The 16,607-nt window shown below is 38.3% G+C and overlaps 1 protein-coding gene across 1 annotated transcript in view; it reads left to right on the plus strand.

Moving 5' to 3' along the window:
• ptpn4a (protein tyrosine phosphatase non-receptor type 4a) overlaps positions 1-16,607 on the plus strand; it is a 39,481-nt gene that overhangs the window by 7,095 nt on the left and 15,779 nt on the right. The window contains exons 2-7 of the mRNA XM_077616816.1: positions 6,605-6,759; positions 10,834-10,941; positions 11,922-11,964; positions 12,720-12,798; positions 13,247-13,291; positions 13,539-13,591. Of these exons, the coding sequence (XP_077472942.1) occupies positions 6,622-6,759; positions 10,834-10,941; positions 11,922-11,964; positions 12,720-12,798; positions 13,247-13,291; positions 13,539-13,591 (466 nt within the window). The 5' untranslated portion in view covers positions 6,605-6,621. The remainder of the gene's footprint in view (positions 1-6,604; positions 6,760-10,833; positions 10,942-11,921; positions 11,965-12,719; positions 12,799-13,246; positions 13,292-13,538; positions 13,592-16,607) is intronic.

The following is a 16,607-nucleotide window of genomic DNA, read 5'->3' on the forward strand; positions in this document are numbered from 1 at the left end:
GGCGTCTGATCCCTGCAGGTGCAGTTGTTGTCTTTTTTTCATCATTGCATTATGTTATCTTTCATTGGGCCTGGGTGTTTCTTTGTTGGATTAAGGTCATATTTCCTTGCACAATAATAACTTTAATCTGGAGCTGAATCAGTTTCATTGGTTCGGCGACGTTCAGAGCCGACGTTGCACTAATCTTCTGCAAAATCAGATTAATATAAAACAGGAACATATAACCGCCTGGGAATGTTTAACCCATTTTATTTAGATGTGCTCAAGTCCGGAACTTGTTATTGTAAATTACTGAATTGTGCATTTCCACGAATATGAGGTGTATTTATCTTAAATGTGTCAATTTAGGGACTTGCATTTAAACTGTTCAAATAATGGAATAAATGCCAAGATCAATGCAAAATTTCACCTGAAAATGACCAAATTTTACACTTCTCCCTCATTACTTTGGCTAAAGTCCTACTATTTTGAGTCAAAGTTGGGTAAGCTCCTTAAATGCCATGCAGTATTTCGTGTCAACGCTGTGCCAGCACTGATAAAATAAAAGGCTGCACCTCTGAGTCAGGATTTTGGCCCACTTGAATGATGCCAGCAGAAATAAAGCTTTGCTAAGAAAGGCCGGTGCTGGGAGATTTGTATCAGCTGTTTGAGTTTAACACATTAAGCTGTACATGCACCTTGTAATTTGCATGCTCCAAACCCTGGCCAAGAAGGGAGATTACCCCAGACATACATTTCTTCTCTTTAAGCACAAAAAGGACCCAAAAGGCTTTCTCTTGATGCTTTGAACCAATGGCTAGGTCTGAACTAGAATGCCTGGTGGTTTTCAGGTGAGCCCACGCTTTCCTGTTTTGGGCCTGTTTATCCATCAATGTATTCCACCCACATTCGTCTCTTCATCTTTTTTTTTGATACAAAGACATGCCCTCAAACCCGTCCCACACGACCGTTATTTTACAAGGACAAATGGATTCATAGCTTTTTGTTGTTGTTGTCATTTTCCAACATTCGGAACGGCAATATAGTCTGGCTCTTATTTTGAAGAAGCACTATTGCCAAAAGCACCTTTTGTTAATTTGTCTGCATTGGCGCTGTAGCACGTTGTAGACTAAACATTAATGATATTCCCCAAACTGACTCATGCCTCTGTTATGTAGATGTGTTTTACTAAAAATATGATAGATACCACTTTGAAGCTATTCCAAACTTTATTCCAAATCTCCCCGTATAAAAGTATGCCCACTAATGCTATATGACAAGCAGCCTTAAATCCTCATGTCACAAATTCACCCAATGTTATCCTGAAAAGTGAAAAGACAGAATGTCGTCTGTGCATCGACTATGAAATATAGAAAAGAAGTGGTTGATCAATAATTTAAATAGCATAGCATTTCTATTAACACAGAATTACATTTAAAAAAATGGTCGTAATCTTTTTCAACACCTAATTTTCATACTCGATCACAAATCAGACAGTTGGCTCTTTTAAACAATTGAAAGTATGGATGTCATGAAAATTTGGTGATCGGAAATTTGATTAGAATTTGTCTTTTTAGTTGCAGTCCAAAACACTAAATGACTAGATGGATGGGCTTGAGTGCCTTGGAAAAACTAACAAACAAAACACACGCACAGAAGGCATTGTATCGCTTGTTTGACCTCTGAGGATTAGGCTGTTGAGGAAAGCTGTTACCCTCTATTCTTTTTTTATTGACCTTTTAATTTTATGAACCGACCTAATTCTATTTCTCGGAGGAAAAAATTCAAGATTAAGACTTTTCCGAGTTTCCGAGAATGAAGTCTTTATTATAACGCTGGTGGTTGAAATAGGAAACATTTTGGCAAGATTATTGTTAATTTAATTTTTACTGTTGGGTCATTGTCACAGTAAAAGTTGATTTTGGAGCAATTTAATGGCAAAATGTTTGTGTTTTTAATCATTCATTTTCTGTTAAGCTTGACTATCAGAAAAGATGTGCTTGAATCTGTGAGAGAGAAAAGCTATTGACATTTTTTTGTGTTTTGTGTGTGATAGTGTTTTTTTCTAAAGTGATGTGCTAAAAGATGATTTTACTGATCGACATTGGCTCCATTTTTGTCACTCAAGAGTGACCAGAGTTATGTATCTGAAGAAACATGGCAATGGCATGTGGTATCTCCAGGGACAACTTTACAAATGGCAAATGGCACTCATAGATACATGAATATGCTTGTTGAAAGCTGCAGCAGTATACGTGTGTTCTAGTCGCTGAATCCAGGTAGGCTGACGCATGCTTTTCATTCATGCATTTACAGAGGGTCATTCCAAATGGGCGCCAGTTCAAGCTTGATGTTTGTGTAGCTGTGTAATGCATTTGAAACACAAAGTGGAGGCCCTAACATGACTCGTCTGCCTGCTGCATGGCTTATTTTATCCTCAATTTGTGCCCCCATTGCCTTGTGTGATCTCGTACAAAACTATTTTACACAGTTTTTTAAGACCTTAACCAAAGTAGATAGCCTAGCTATTCGATTACTCAGTAACTGGATTGAGGTGGTAGTTGTATAGCCTTAAGAAACCTACCATTGACAATACTGAGAAAAGGCCTGAGGTAATCAAGATTGGTGGCTTCAGTCACGCAGTCAGCATTTTTATGTTCATAACACTAAATGTTTGTCTTCTAGTGTATAGTATTTCTGGCCTTCAAATTTTCCGGAAGCGCTATTGAATAAAGTTTTTTTTTTAATGTTGACAACATGGTCATCTTTTTCTGACCAGATATCCCAGTCTGACATGGGAAGGAAATACCATGTGTTAAAAGAAATAAATAGATAAGATACCAAGAGAATTATAGTAATGTGTATGTTTTATGTATAGTGTTATAGTATGTTTTTGACATATACATCACATTTCACAATTCTGCTGCCATGCGCAAGTCTTGTTTTAATCCTATGTGGCAAATCGATTAGCTAAATCACCAACAAATGGTAATTAAATAATCCTTAAATCCATTTTCATCTTGCAACATTCACCTTCGCGCCATTATGAAGATTATTTTCGGTCAATACCGGGTGCAGTATTCGACCAATTTGGGGTAATTCATAAGAATTTCTATGCAAAAATAGTGTTAAGACTTTGGACTCTCAGCTACATTGAATTTCACCTCAACTTTGACTGAGTTTTAGGGCAAGCCATCCTGTTTTTTATGTTTTTATTTGTTTTATAAAGCACTAACAACGATTGCAGTGGAGTAGGAAACTCTGGTTCCACTTCCTGAGGAAATTATAAAACATATTATTGTTGGCGTCCATGCTTCTCACTGGAGTTATAGTCTTGCCACTAAGCGGTCTATATTCGGCTGCTTGGCAGTTTCTTTTGGTTTGCACGCTGGCGGCTGGAGTCATTGTCTATGTGGAAGTTTACAAGTTAAATGTGACTTTCTGGCGGATACAGCCAAACCCACAGCACTATGCCCAGACTGGCTGGAAAATCTGGAGATGTTTCAGTCTCAATACGGACAACCCTATTTCTGTTATTGTGCAGACATAGATTGTTTGAGAGTTGCAAGGACAGCTTTTTTAAAATTCATTTTGTACTATATCTGCTTTGTAGCATGAATAAATTAGGATTTAAAAAAACACATGGGGCATTTAAAGTTCAGCAATTGAGCCGATTCCTTTTGTACTGTAATTTACTTTGAGTTGAACTCACTTTGATTCTCCAGAATAAGCAGGAAACCTGGGGAGAATAGTTGGCCGGGTTTTGAATGTTCTTGTCTCGACTATGTATTTTGCAGTGCTTGTGATCTTCAAATTTTGGGATCAGGCCATGGTTGGTGTTTGTGTGACAGTACTAGTGTTTAATTCATGTATTTATAGGAGTGTGATCCAGCAGACAGGAAAGGTTGCAGGGCTGTCTGTGTTTACGATAAGACGAGAGAGCGCTGGAGGAGCCCACCAGTGAACAGGACTGTTGGGTTTTGACACACATGCCCTCATACACGATCTTGCCAGTTTGTTAGAACTGCTGCCTGCAGGAAGCAATAATGTTAGCCTCTTTCCGGAGTACCAGAGCCTACTCTCTAGAGAGTGTAGCTGTCCTGACCAGCTTAGAAAAATTATGAAATGCTTTCAAACGACATGAGGCTGGTTAAAAAAAAACATTTTAACAAAATCCCAAGAGGGCCTTCTACTGTGATTGTATGGCCAGAAGTGAATATAATCCAAATGAACTGATCAAAGAACAGTAAAATCTCTGAAGATGACCATAATCTTTACAAAGGCACCATTTTATATATATAGTTTTATTAATTTCAGATGTGGAAACAGTTTTCCCCATAACACTAGGAAAACGAATAACAATTTTGGAGTCAAACTGTCGCCATCATGCATCCTTCATTAACTGTGTATGGTTGGTTTTACTCCAAAGCTTTGCACAATACATGTTTTTCTTGTCATTAAAATGTACCAGTTCATGTTAGACAGAATACAAATTGGCAATTAGATACGCACACTCTTAAGTAAATATCCCTCACTGTGGTGTTTGCGATTTATCTTTACTCTTTATAGGGACTATTTTTGTTGATAAAAAAATACTCCTATATAGCCAACAGATCTAAATTATAATTACATTATTTTTATCGTAAACATTTAAATACACTTCTCAATTAATGAATAGTTAATAAAAAATGATAAAATCGGAAATATACACAGGCCTTGGCCTTTTAAGTTTTTTAAATAAATACATTTAATATTATTTATAAGCCATTGGTTGCCAATGACAATGTTAGACAAAAAAATCACTTAAACTGGGAGGACAGGCTTTGAATGCTCATGTTTCATGCCCTTGACGGTTGTAGACATCCAATGAACCTTTCCTAGTCAAACTGAATTGGATGTCTAGCGCCATCAATGGTAGCCAATAAATTAAATGAATGCTTTATAAAGGGTGCAAAACTTTTCAGACGAAGAGAAAACTGGAAGGCAAGGATAGCAGGGCCTTTTTGGACTGTCTGTGTCTAGCCTCATTATCTTTGCATCCCCGGCGAGCCAGTCATAGCAAAGTGTTCACGTGTACCTTCCTTTAACATTCAGGAATGCTTCAATTGCTGCCTTTCTCTCATCGTATTTCTCGTTGCTCTCAAGTTGACAGGCAAAGTTTTCAGTGCACGGGTCTGGGTTTGCATGGCTATGATACAATTTAAAGTCATAAGTCAAGGTCTCGCAGGTAACACCACATTATTGCAATGTATTTTTTTTCTCCATATAAGAAACTCCTGCCATTGAATGTAGGTACATATAGATGTTTTTTTTGTTATTTTTTTCTGCAAGGACGTGCACAACAAGATGCTTACACATGCAGAGAACTGTTCAAACTGCAATGTGCTCTGAGTCTTTGGGACAAAGGCAAGTGGGGCCTGTTGACAGGACCATGACTCTTATGGGGATATAATAAAGTATGACTGCAGCCGCTATAGATCATCTAGGAAAGTGGCAAAACACAAAAAGCCTTTCGCTTTGTGTATTTTTACTGCCTCTGGAAACAGTGGTTGCTTTGAATTTGGTTAACAATTTTAAGTTCCTTTTTGTATAGTTAAAATGATAATTCATGCGAGAACTGTGGACAGCTAGCCTGTATTGTACACAGGGCACAGATTTGAGTTTTTACAGTGCCTTAAGGTTTTCCATTTGGTGGTTATATATTTCAGTTATTTATCCCCCAAAATATGGCAATTTTAGCTTTAGTACATTAACATAAACATTTTCTAAGTTTACTCAGAGTTTGAGTTATTTTATCACTATAGGAGCAGACGTCAACAATGATAATTTCCACTCCCACATTTGAGATAAATCTGTGAGAAAGGAGAGTGCAAGTGAAATTCACACAAGGACTGACCCTCGAAGAACAACAGCAAAAGGGGACAGTCTCTTACTTGTATGGGTCAAATAATCTATTTGGCTCACAGTACATGGACAAGAGAAGGGTAGTCAAAAATGTGACACTCAGTCAATAGTTTCAAAAGCTCCAGTGAGTGCAATTAAAATCTAGTCTCAACATTTCCCACCATAAGAATTTGACTCAAGACTATGAAAAGCGCATACTCTGTCAACTGTAATTGATGGTAACCAGAAGGGAATGTATCAAAAAATGTAGCATCTGTTCAACTAGTTTTGGACATGCTTACCCAAGATTTCTGACAGCATGATAGATGATAGACTAAAACGAATCACACCATATTAAAAGTTGCTTTCTGACATTAACAAATAATAAGATAAAAAAAACATTTCAAATCTGCCTGTCTAACTTTTTTGTGGTATTCTATTTCAAAGTAGCCCTCATGTAAGCTCTCTATTTATGGTCGAGATGTATTTTCCAAATTCCCTTGAAGGAATCTGCTGCTGCTTCGATGGTACTCGTTGACATTCTTTAGACATGAAGCACTCCGTGCGAGTCTTTGCTTGTAGAACCCTGCGAGTTGTGCTGCAGGAAATGTGCCATCATGTACGATGTTTCCTAACATCATAAGGCTTAAACTCTGCACTCCCTTTTGTATTTGTTTATTTTGCTATATTTTGGGCCGACATATAACCATCCTGCGGTGTTTTTTTTTTTTTTACTTCACAGACCCTGGCAGGAGCGTGATGAGCGCACGCTTCCGCTTGCCTGCAGGCAGATCCTACAATGTCCGGGCGACGGAGCTGGAGCGAGACAGGCACCACACACAGGTTGTGTGTAACGTACTGCTGTTGGACAACACCGTCCAGGCATTCAAAGTCAGCGTAAGTACTTTTGTGGAATTTGGCCTTTACCTTAGAGCTGCTTGAGTTTCCAAACTTGAAGTGGTCTTGCTTTAAATGTATTGAAAGCGATGCCAAGGGGGATGTGAAGTGATAACTGAGACCTTCTGACTTAAAAATACTAAATAATAAATAACATGCAACAGAAAATAATTGATATGCACTGCTTTAGTCATATCTTTGTTGGTTTCTGATAAAATTAAAAAAAATATATTTTTTCCCCTCTTCGTTGTGTGTTTTTTGGAGTATAGTCTGAAAAATACAATATTTTTAATTTGTTCTGTATGGATAATGTTCTACAATTAAATGGGTTCACGGCTATTACGCTCCTGCTAGACAAAACTGTGGCAGTCAGTTTGACACCGCTGTGTTAGCACATTCAATTCCCCCTTTGTGTCTTTTCTAATTTGCCTGTGGAGAAGACCACTTCATGACGACAATCCCTGCAGACTCGCGATACAGAAAAGCAAATTTTTCTAACATTTATACTGACAGATCACTTCCCACTGAAGACACTGTCTTGTCGGTGCTGTGTGCCGAAAGCATAGGCATTCTCACTGGATACCAAATATGTTCTAGTGAAGGGTGTAACTTTGAATTTGACCTAAAAAGAAGGAAGTCCTTGCATAAGTTGTTTATGCCTGTGTGTTGTCGAGACCTAGCCCCAAGCCTTTGGCGGGTTAGCCTTTTCTAGTCTTCAAGTAGGAGTAACTTGAAGGTAAGCAATGTAAATTTCAATTTCCAGGAACAGCGTGGATTCTCCCTCACTCCACAGTCCCCAAACAAACTAGTGGGTCCATTCAACCTCTCTGCTTCCCACTCACGATTCTCCACAGTCCGCTTTCCCTGTATGGAGCTGAATGAATGACTCGGTCTCTGTCAGTGTCATTGATCAGAACCCAGCAGATGCAGTAACTTCCTGGAAAGACCAGCCATCCTGAGAGCCACAATACGCCTATTGATCCTAGCCTTGACCGGCCTTCATTCTAATGGCCAGTGAAAATCCAGAGGCACTTGCTTATTGTCATGGAAACAGAAGTGTCAATGGTGAAGTGGGGGTGGATGGCTCTTGCATATTATCAAAACCGTATAGATTCAGTTATCTGTTGCCTGGCTATGGTATTACCTATAGAACTATGGCCCAAAAATGCCTTCATAAACAAAACATAAAAGTTAACCACCGTTAATTACGTAGAGTACTGTAATGTTATGTCTTGTTGCTAGTAGACACAGCGAGGAAAAAAGACCTACCTCAAGCGAGGGTGTCTAGTGGTTATGGCCAAAACAACCAATGATTATGAGGTACGTTGTGGGACGTGTCTTAACTAATTTACTGCCAGACTTGACAGTTCTGAATGCCAAATTCATTTTCAACTGGGATGGCTGATGTTGATGGATCATGTTTCAGTTTCATTCATGGTGTTAACTGTCCAAACCATTTGTTGATCAACACATTGAGTCTTTTGTAGAATTTTAGTGGTGTCATGGAAAATTTGCGAACAAACAACCTTAAAAGGTCACATTTCCCAGACAACTATCACCCCCGCATCATATGATCTCAATGGGAATTCCGGGACATCTAATAAACAGATAACTGATTTTGCTTAGCTTTTGATGCCAAGAATTGTCCGTGTCTTTGAAGTCACAGACATACTATAAGAATGTCACTTCCCAAATGCAGTTAGTTCCCTTCTTGTCGGGGCATGCTACATCGCACATTCTGAAGCCTCCATCTTCCTCTTAAATAAATAGTGTACTAAAAGCACAGCACTGTTGTGGTTTTGTTGCGCGTTAATACAAATTTGCTAGGCTTCGTTTGTCAATTAAATTTTCCACAACTTCTGCTATTCGGTCTCAACCTTTAAAATGCATCCTCACACTTTCGATGCCCTCCATCACCACGTCTGTTGTCTGCGTCTGGTCTTATCGCTTGCACGCATGGAGACACTATTTGTGCCAGTGATTGTGCTGGACTGATGAAGAGAACCACAAAGAGTGTTTGTGTCATTCAGCAGTGTCGTCAATCACTTCTTTTCTCTTTGCTGCTCACTTTTGTCTTTTTTCACTGTGACTCTCTGTCTTCATACTATTGTATGTTCCACAGACACCGCCTATATCTTGCTTGCTTTTGTTGTTTGTCTCGCGTTACCCTTCCACTAGTTTCCGTTTGATGCCATTCGTACTTCTCGCTAGCCGTCCCTCCAGAACATAGACTTGGCGCTCAAAGTTTGTTGTGAAAAAGAGCAGAAGGAATGTGTGGACATGCTCGCCCTTGTTCTTGCTTCCGGTTTAACTGCAGAGTGTCAAAGGTTTTTCTGTGAACAAAAAATAAGTAGGAGCTCGGAGTCTTTAGATTTATGTCTTCGGGAGCTACTTCATAGCTTTAAAAATGAGAGGAGGCCTTTTTTTAGGTACATCGACATCAGCTTAACAGCAGCAATTGTTTCTGGCATTTATGGTTCCTTCCCTGCGTAATGTCACATTTGGTAAAAAGGTGCATTTCAGATTTTTGTTTTCTTTTTTCTTTTTTAAATACCAGGCTTTTACAGTGACATGGAAGTAAAGGAGATTCAACTCAAGTCCTGGTTTTAAAAACCATGATGACATTTTCACTTATCAGCCATCAAACTAAGACACATTTGCTCTCGCATTTGGTGACTTCCTGCACTTTTGATCAGTTTACTGATATGCCATTGCCATTACCAGGCCTCCCACTTCAAATGGGTTGGTGTGCATTATTTTTGGTATTGTAAATTGTGACATAAGTGAGTAGTCAGAAAAAGGGGAGCAGAGCACAGCCTGCACGAGTCAGTGTCAGCTGACGCACACATACGCTTAATAGACGGACGGCTGGTGATAGTTGAGACCGCCATGTCAACGAGCCAACTGTCAACTCTCTGGCTGCGTGTGCCTTGAGCACACATTGACACTCTGGCGCGTGTTCACGGTCACACACGGGTGCTGTAAAAGTGTGTCACCAGGGAAAAAGACGGGGAGGTGTAAGAATGCAGTAGGTTAGTGATGCGTGTGTGTGTGTGTGTGTGTATGTTTTCCCGTGGGAGCGCTGATGGTTTGGTCACATGCTCGCTCTTGATTTTAGCAGGATCAGATGGGAATCTTTGTTACACGCATGGTTCCACAGTTCATCTTTTTACTCTTACTACTCCTACTTGGATATGCTAAAGATTACTGTATGTACAAAGTAACACATAATACAAAGTATATACATTTGCACTAGCGTAAATTTTCTGTCAAGGGTCAACATGTCGTTTTCTTTTTTTATAGATGTATTCCACTTATTTAATTGGATTTCTCTATTTCCATAGCCATCTGCCGAACTAATTTTCATGTCATTTTAATTGGTGTACCGTAAAAATATGCACTGACAGAGGAAATGTTATTGTAACCTGTGATTAAAATAACTTTTCTTTTAATAAAAACTTGTTAAAGCTTTTATAATTAACCAATCATAATTAACTTGTAAAGTCCTATCTTGAGTTTAAACACTATTTTCACTATTTTCTCTATTTTCAGCGGTCTAGGCACTTCTCCATTTGCATCATTAAATGCTTTAAGCAAACTGTCTTTCACATGGTCATTTTTACTAGGTGTTGTCTGTCCCTTAAAGCAATCTTAAAGCAGACCAGAGTTAAATGTATATTTTACTGTATTTATCACGATATTCTTCCAGTTTTTAAAGAACAGTACAGTATCCCTCAGGCTTAGCTTCCGTCTTTGTACATTGTCTCTTACTAATCGTTGATGAACAACTTTATCTGTGTGAATTTAAATATTCCAGACAAGGATGGAAGAAAAATGCTCTTTCCAGCTCTGTGCTTTGATACAACATGGCATTTGCAGTGAAGTTCCACTGACTTAGATATGATTTAATTAGTTCCTCCCTCATCTTCGTAACCTCCCTCGACTCTCTTGTGATGTTTTACTTTAGGAGTTTGGTAATGGCAACAGAAGAAGACATACTTACTTGATTGTGTCCCAGTTTTAGGTTTACAATGGAGTTTTTAGAATCATATTTATTTTTGTCTGTCTGCACAGAAGTCCGATCATGGGCAGGTCTTGCAGGACGTTGTGTTCAAGCATTTGGAGCTGACCGAAAGAGATTACTTCGGACTGCACTTGACAGATGACTCCTCGGATGTTCCGGTTAGTATTTTGTGTCTCTCTCTGTGTGATGTAGTCGTTTGTTGTCCTGAATTTCAGTACAATGTTTCATTGAAAAGTTTCTTTTAGTGAATCAAGATGTCTCAGAATTAATATTCAGGTGTTCATTCTGTTGTCTAGTTTTAGTCAGAGGTTGGAGAGATGATGAACAAACACTCTCAGTAAGACCTAGGGGCAATTTAGAGTGTTCAAACAGCCTACCAAGCATGTTTTTTTGGGATGTGGGAGAAAACCGGAGTACCCGGAGAAAACCCACGCAAGCCCGGGGGCAACATGCCAACTCCACACAGTAAGGACAAACCAGGGATCGAACCCTCGACCCCAGAACTGTGAGCCCGAGGCGTTGACCACTCGTTCCACCAAGCACTTCTAACTTACTCAGACCTGATTGAGTTCTGTTTGTTGGCGTTGAAAGAAATTGCAAAAAGTAGTGTAAAGTATAAAGTAGCGTAGGAAACAATAATAATTGGAGGGTGAACAAATATAATTGACAATGTTAAATCTAATGGCTTTTGTAATTATATTGATTATCTGTTCATGGTGAGCCTTATCCTTTTTAACTTGTAAACAGTTTATAGTTTTGAGACTATATTTGCCCCTGTTTTTCTTTGAATTTTATTTTAATTATGTCCCCAGAGCATGTTAATTATAATAATTGTTGCTTTCAATATGTTTAAGGGAAACAATACAAAAAATATATATATATATTTTTTTATCATAGATATCATTGGCTGTCAGCCTCTCCCCTATCAAAAATGGTTGGGCTGTCTAGCGCCGTCAATGGTGAACCAATGAGTGAACTTGAATGCAATATTCAAGTGTGCTTTTATTTTCACAAACAGTGTTTGCATATTTCCAATAGTTGTGCGTGTGTGCGGCCAGTGTTGAATAATTTAGGTGGTGTAGTCATGCTGTGGAAGCGTTATGGTGTCTCTAAGTGTCTCTCAATCAATATTTTACAGCGCTGGCTGGATCCCAACAAGCCCATCAGGAAGCAGTTAAAAAGTAGGTGAAATCCACAACATAGCACTTTAACCAAGCAGCACACACAGTTTTCCAGGAGTCACTCATGCCAAATTGCCTTGAATCACCACATTCACCAGCTGGTTGAACTTGGAACATCAGCGAGCGAACGCTGGATTTCTGCCCTCCACCTCCAGCAAAATTATCTCGTCCGCATGATGCGTGTTTTGAAATGTTAAATCAGCTCTAAGCAATGATTAAACTCTAATTCAACCCTTCTCTTATGTTTGCTCGTGAGTAATTTAGATTTTGTAACGTCAAGTTGGGAAACAATCAAACACTATCGCCTGTGATATAGAACTATTCAACATTTCTAGTCCCGCAGCACCGCTTGAACTTTATTTCAACTGTGGGTTTCTTATTGTCTTATTAAGGCGCATTTAATTTCAGACGCCACTTCTTCTGTCAGAAAGCTTGTTTTATACATTTATCGTGCGTGCTCATTCTTTTATAAGTGATGACGAATGCACTGTACGAAATGTTAGGATTGCCCACCTACTCATTTCCTTCTGTTAAATGAGTTACCACCTGTTGCTGTCATCTAGTGTGAAGGTTGTGGCAGTAGTACTATTTCACATTGGGGGAGAAAAAAGTGTGGCCATTACAGCTATGATCAATATTCTACCCACCGTCTTGTATTTATAGCTTTCAGGTTAAACCAGTCAAGCGTAATGCACCATTTTAAGCATCACTAAATTCCCCTTTCCCCTTCGAACTTTTCTTCGTGTTCTCCCCAGGAGGTTCCCCCCACAACTTGAGCTTCAGAGTTAAATTTTTTGTGACAGATCCCAGTAAACTTCAGGAAGAATATACACGGTAAGACTTTTTCTCCATTGTTTTGTTCATTTGTTGAACATGTTATTAAATATGATCCATTTGTTGTCCATAATCCATCCTATTTTTTTTTTACCTGAAATCGAGCCAATTAAATTTGCATTTGAGTCATAATGCTATATAATAAGGGTGTCAAACTAAATCTTTTCATGGGCAACATTGGAATACCATTATATTGGCCAACTATGTCTGCCGCAATTAATCCGTTTATCAAGTCAAGAGAATACTTTTACTAAAAAAACTATCTTTAATTAAAAGAGGAAAATATTAAATATTATCAGATATAGTTTGTCCTCCATCTTTCATCGAGGATGACAATAAATGGAGTTTGACTTCATTTTTATGAGTTGATGCAAAGCATTGCCTTTCACAGTCATAACAAAATGAGATGCCTGAACAATCATTTTGTTCCCCCCCCCCTCCTTTTCAGGTACCAATATTATCTTCAGATCAAACAGGACATTCTTACTGGAAGGTGAGCTTGATAGCTTATTTTTATTTTTTTTGTTTCATAGTGCACAATGCCCATTTGAATTTCCTCAAGCTAATTTTAGAACATCTCCGTTTTGTTGGCATTCTTTTAATGTTCCCACCAGCGACATTTTTCTCACATTTCCATATTGCACAGAGAGTACTCTACCATGTGTAAATAGAACTGTGAAGCTCTTATTTTTAAGGTGTAGCAAACACCAGTGAATGTGTTTGTGTCTTTGGATTTGTAGATTGCCCTGTCCTCACAACACAGCAGCACTCTTGGCTTCCTATGCTGTTCAATGTAAGTAGTACTCCCTGGGCACATTCTCTCTTCATTATGATTGAATTCCAATTCATTAGGCTTCCTTTATGTACACACACTTAAAAACATAATGGCTGTGGTTGGTCCAATGCCCCCTTATGGATGCTGCTCACAAGCTATTACTATTCAATTAAGCTGTGGTCTGTTATTAATGGCACTGCACATGAATATTTAGCATGTTGAAGACCACAGTTTGAAATCATCACTAGTGCATATTTACCTCGGTGGCCAATCAAAATGAGAGGAAGGATAAATATTTACCATTTTACTTGTTCTGTTATGAAACGGTGCATTTTTTAAATCTGACTTGGATTCAAGAAAATTAGCTATCTTATTTTTTTTGGGAAAATCTGTAGCTATACAGTGTAAATTTGACAATATGAAAAAATATCAAGTAAAATACACAACTTGCTGACAAAAGAGACTTTTATGAACATAAGGAGAGCCTTCTTGTGTAACAGGATGATTCAGTTCGTAAAATGACTTTGTGCAGTTTTCTAAATCAATCGATATTTTGCTATGACAGGGTGAACATAAATCTTGGACTGCTGTCAGACAAAGTATTCAATATGATAATGAAAATATAATACACAAGAACAAAGACTCATCTCATACAACTTATTGTTAACGGTAAAACATTGAAAATTAAATTGATTTGCGTAATTGGTAATTTTGGAGTGGGTGCGACATGCCCAAATCATTTTAAAAAATGCTCAAATGAAGAAAAGACATTTTTCGAGACTTAATTATACTCGTGTGCGCACAGATGTTAGGCCACTTTTAATAAGACTTCAGATTTTCATTATTATTTCATATTTTCCTGATGACCGAGTAATTTAGCAAGGACACCTCAGGCACTTCGCAGTGTTAGTGACCCATTTACTAAAAAGCATTTTTCATAAAACAGCTTTAACAGTGTCTGATGTAGAACCTCACCTCATGTTTCCAAAAGTACATTATTATTTCATTCTAACTTCTCTAATCCGGCATATAAATGTGTTATTCTATTTCACAGAAATGCTTGTAATGTATTAACTCCAGCACTTGGAGTAATTCGATTGGCAGTAGACCAAGGTTGACTGAGTGATAATCCCAGTTAATCCTTACATTCAACTTTGTATGTAACTATGCAATATGCTTTGAAACTATATATACACATTCCCTTTTGATGAATATTTTTGAATCAGGGATGTGAAAACAATTCCACACTACTTATTGCACAACACCTACCACATGTGGGTTTGATTGTATTTTACTGCAGGTTGTTTTTTCTGTGCAGCTGTTTGTAATGTGTGGTAACACAGGAAACTATCAAGAGTCGGTTTGTGCTCATCCGCTTGCGGTTCATAGCCCCTCTCCCCCTCTCCCCCTCACCCCCACCCCACCCCACTCGCTCTGGTTTTGTGCACTTGCACACTATATAGGTCAGAAAGGAGATTTGGCCTACTGTGCTGACACGGTGACACTGGCACTTTTTACACAGAAAAACCCCAACACACTCTGTGGCTCAATTCTCACTTCACTCTGTGCCAGCCAGATTATGCAGATAAATGTTTGCTTTGGGAAGAAAAGCGCTTGAAGCAGCTGCATATGCTGCTAATTCAGCACACCCAGTCCATGTGCCAGCACTGATCAAACTAAATCCCACATTTAAAAGTCTCATTCAGAAACCCCACAAATTTGTTGTCTACAATTTAACCAATGGTGGAGGAAATCCTCTGTTTACAGTTAAGGGTGTACACACATTAGCATTGGCGTCTGCAGTTTGGGTTGATCCAGTTGCACCATCATACTTGAATACAGGTGGTTTTACTTATACATTATAAGATGTGATGTTTTAGTTTTAGCCTTGTGGACAAAAATACTTCTATTTCAGTCCTTTCTAAATGTCTTAGCCTAGTTTTAGTTGATTGGCACTCAAAACCCAGTTGTACATCCCAATTTTGCATTGTCAAACAAAATTGCAAAAATGTTACGCTGAGCCTTCATTAAAAAAGACATTAAAGATACAATCTAAATCACATGTGTCAAAGTGGCGGCCCGGGGGCCAGATCTGGCTCGCCGCATCATTTTGTGTGGCCCGGGAAAGTAAATCATGAGTGCCGACTTTCTGTTTTAGGATCAAATTAAAATGAAGAGTATAGATGTATATTAAATTTCCTGATTTTCCCCCTTTGAAATCAATAATTGTAAAAAGTTTCTGTTTTTAGGTCAAAAACCATTTTGTAAAATCTAAAAATATGTTTAAAAAAAAAGCTAAAATAAACATTGTTTTAGATCTATAAAAACTGAATATTCAGGGCTTTTAATCCAGTTCTTTTAATCAATTTATTTAAAAAAATCTAAATATTCTATCTAAAATGGTCTGGCCCACGTGAAATCAAGTTGACGTCAAAGCGGCCTGCGAACCAACCCGAGTCTGACACCCTTGATTTAAATAGTTATTCAGGTGTTTTTCTGATGAAATGAAATAATAAAGGTTATTTGAGTTATTTAGCTGCACAAAGCGCACAGTTTATTAGATTTTGTTTACCAAATGAAGCCTTGTTCTTGTCATTATTGACAACAGTGGAGGAGACAGATTTCAGGATTTGTGTCAAAGGTGTTCAAAGGGTGAAACGAGCAGTAAATTAGCATTGGTGTGCATAAATCCATAATCTAAAATGGAGAGTTTAACAGCTTGTTTACGCTTTGCTACTCATTATTGAAAGCCAGAGCCAATGCTTGCCGAATTGAACTGTGTTAAAGTAATAACTGCAACCGACACTGTTCCAAGACTTCAACTATTGAGTGTACATTGATTTTTCCCTGGAGTTATGCGAGCATCAATAAACGGGTGGGCTGGAATGGATTTATTTGTCAATATGCTTAAGCTGCAGACGTGTAGGTTAGTCCAGGGACTACTTGAGCGAATTGATGCTTTCGAACTTGAAGTGCAAGCTATCGAGCTAATGGCTCTGGGAATTTCATCCATGCCGCCTTATTCTGATGCTGT

This window comes from Stigmatopora argus, chromosome 13 (genome assembly GCF_051989625.1).
Source record: "Stigmatopora argus isolate UIUO_Sarg chromosome 13, RoL_Sarg_1.0, whole genome shotgun sequence".
NCBI classification, from domain to species: Eukaryota; Metazoa; Chordata; class Actinopteri; order Syngnathiformes; family Syngnathidae; genus Stigmatopora; species Stigmatopora argus.